General features: G+C 68.8%; 1 protein-coding gene across 1 annotated transcript in view; it reads left to right on the top strand.

Annotated features, from left to right (window-relative positions):
• The window catches only part of PARVG (parvin gamma), a gene marked incomplete at its 3' end in the record, with an annotated part of 27,308 nt that continues 25,248 nt past the window's right edge, over positions 1–2,060 (top strand). The window contains exons 1-2 of the mRNA XM_006775989.2: positions 1–116; positions 1,973–2,052. Of these exons, the coding sequence (XP_006776052.1) occupies positions 1,986–2,052 (67 nt within the window). The remainder of the gene's footprint in view (positions 117–1,972; positions 2,053–2,060) is intronic.

Raw genomic sequence — 2,060 nt, 5'->3', positions numbered from 1 at the left:
CCTCCCGGGCCCTGCAGCCCCTCTGACCTGGGGAGCCCGGAACTGCTTCTGGGTGAAGCCGGGGCCACCATTGGAGCTCCGTGACCCTCGTTTTCTCACGTGGAGGAAGCCGCCGGGTGAGTCCTCCTGGCGTCCCAGCCCGAGGGAGGCCTGGGCTGCGGGGGCTGTCTGTCTGTCTGTCTGTCTGTCCGTCCGCAGTCTTGCCCGTCCCAGCTCACACGCGGAGGGCTCTGAGGGGCAGGGAAACTGAGGGCAGACGGCACAGTCTTAGCTGAGGGGGCTGGGCCCAGTGGCCCCGGAGCTCCTGTCCCCTGTTCCCTGTCCCCTGTCCCCTGTCCCCTGCTGCCCCCGCGGCCCGGCCCTGCCTCTGTGGAGCCAGGTGAGCAGATTCGGGCTCCTCGTCACCTCCCGTGAGAAAGGCCGCCCCCATTCATCAGAGGGAGACACTGAGGCCTGGGGCCAGAAGGGCCTGCCCGGCGGCTGGGGCGGAGGCAGCATGGAGTCCGGCCCCCTGTGCTACGAAGCGGCCGGACAGAGAGGCCGGGGCGGTGAAGTCACAGCCAGAATGAGGAAGGGCCGCCGGAACCGAGGCTTGTGACGCCCAGGCCAGGCCCTGCCCTCCTCTCTGGACACATCTTCACCGACTCCGTGTCCAAGAGGAGGCTGGGGACTCGGGGAGCCCGGCGGCTGTGTCCCCCCACTCCCCACCCCCCACGCAGGGCAGGACGGTCCTGCGTGCCCCAGGCTGGCGGCCGGTGTGAAGGGGGCTCCGGCCGTGCAGGCCTCTGCTCAGTGCAGCTCTGGCCCTGCCGTGGGGCTGACCCCGGAGGGTCTGTGCGGCCGACACTGGGCCCAGGTGTCCCTTAGGCCTGGCACCACGGGGAGGGCCGGGGCTGCGGAGAGAAACGCGGGGGCACGGCTGCCCGCGAGCAGGAGAGGAAGTCGCCAGGGGAACAGGAAGGAGGCTCCGCTGGTTCATTGCAGGCGGGGGGTGAGCTGGGTCCCCCCACAGTGAGCTCCTGTACACGCCGTGGGTGCGGCCTTTCCCATGCTGAGGAGCACGAGGCCCCCAAACCCCCCGAGACAGAGCCCCCTGCAGAGAGCCCTGTCCAGGATTGGGGGCCCGCAGGGCCAGGCCACCCATGAGAGCCAAGCCTCAGGGAGTGGGGACCAGTCCAGGTGACAGTGGCCCCCCAGCTCCGGTCCCTCACTCAAAGGCTGGAGGTGCTCTGCGCCCAGCTGACCAGGCTCAGGGCCTGCCCCCTCCCCGCCCCCCCGCAGGAGCTCAGGGCCTGTAGATAACACACGTCGGTCCCCCGATTCCCCTTAAGCTCAGGGCTTCTGGATGGAAGAAGCTCTGAGGAGTGGCCACCCCTTTGTCCTGACTGTGGGGTGCAGTGGGGTATGTGTGGGGCTTCCTTTCCTGGGGTGCAGTGGGGTATGTGTGGGGGGGGGGTATTGTGGGGTTGCAGTGGGTGTGTGTGTGGGGTGCAGTGGGATATGTGTGGGGTGCAGTGGGGTATGTGTGGGGTGCAGTGGGGGGTATGTGTGGGGGCTTCCTGTGCTACAGGAACCTGGTGGGCTGGACACTGTGCCCAGCTGGGGATGCCCCGCTCCTGTGGAACCTGTGCACAGGCGGTGCCCTCAGCCCTGTGCCCTCGCCCTGTGCCCTCACCCTGTGCCCCCACCCTGTGTCCTCACCCTGTGCCCTCACCCTGTGTCCTCACCCTGTGCCCTCACCGTGTGCCCTTGCCCTGTGCCCTCACCCTGTGCCCCCACCCTGTGTCCTCACCCTGTGCCCTCACCCTGTGCCCTGCTCCACTCGGAGTCCAGGAGTGCTGCCTGCGGCCTCCGTCAGGGACCCTGCCCCATGCTTAGGCAGCAAGTGGCTCACCCCCCCAGAGCCAGCTCCCACCCTGTCCCCGCACCTCCCGGCCTGGAAGAAATGACACCCTCTGTCCCTGCACCCCAGGGCTGGCGGGAGGATGGAGCCTGAATCTCTCTACAACCTGCTGCAGGCGCCCAGGCCGGCGGAGGAGGAGCTCCCACAAGGTGCCGGG

This window comes from Myotis davidii, unplaced genomic scaffold (assembly GCF_000327345.1).
Source record: "Myotis davidii unplaced genomic scaffold, ASM32734v1 scaffold428, whole genome shotgun sequence".
Classification (NCBI taxonomy): domain Eukaryota; kingdom Metazoa; phylum Chordata; class Mammalia; order Chiroptera; family Vespertilionidae; genus Myotis; species Myotis davidii.
The sequence above is the reverse complement of the archived record's forward strand: the minus strand, read 5'-3'. Positions and strand labels throughout refer to the sequence as shown.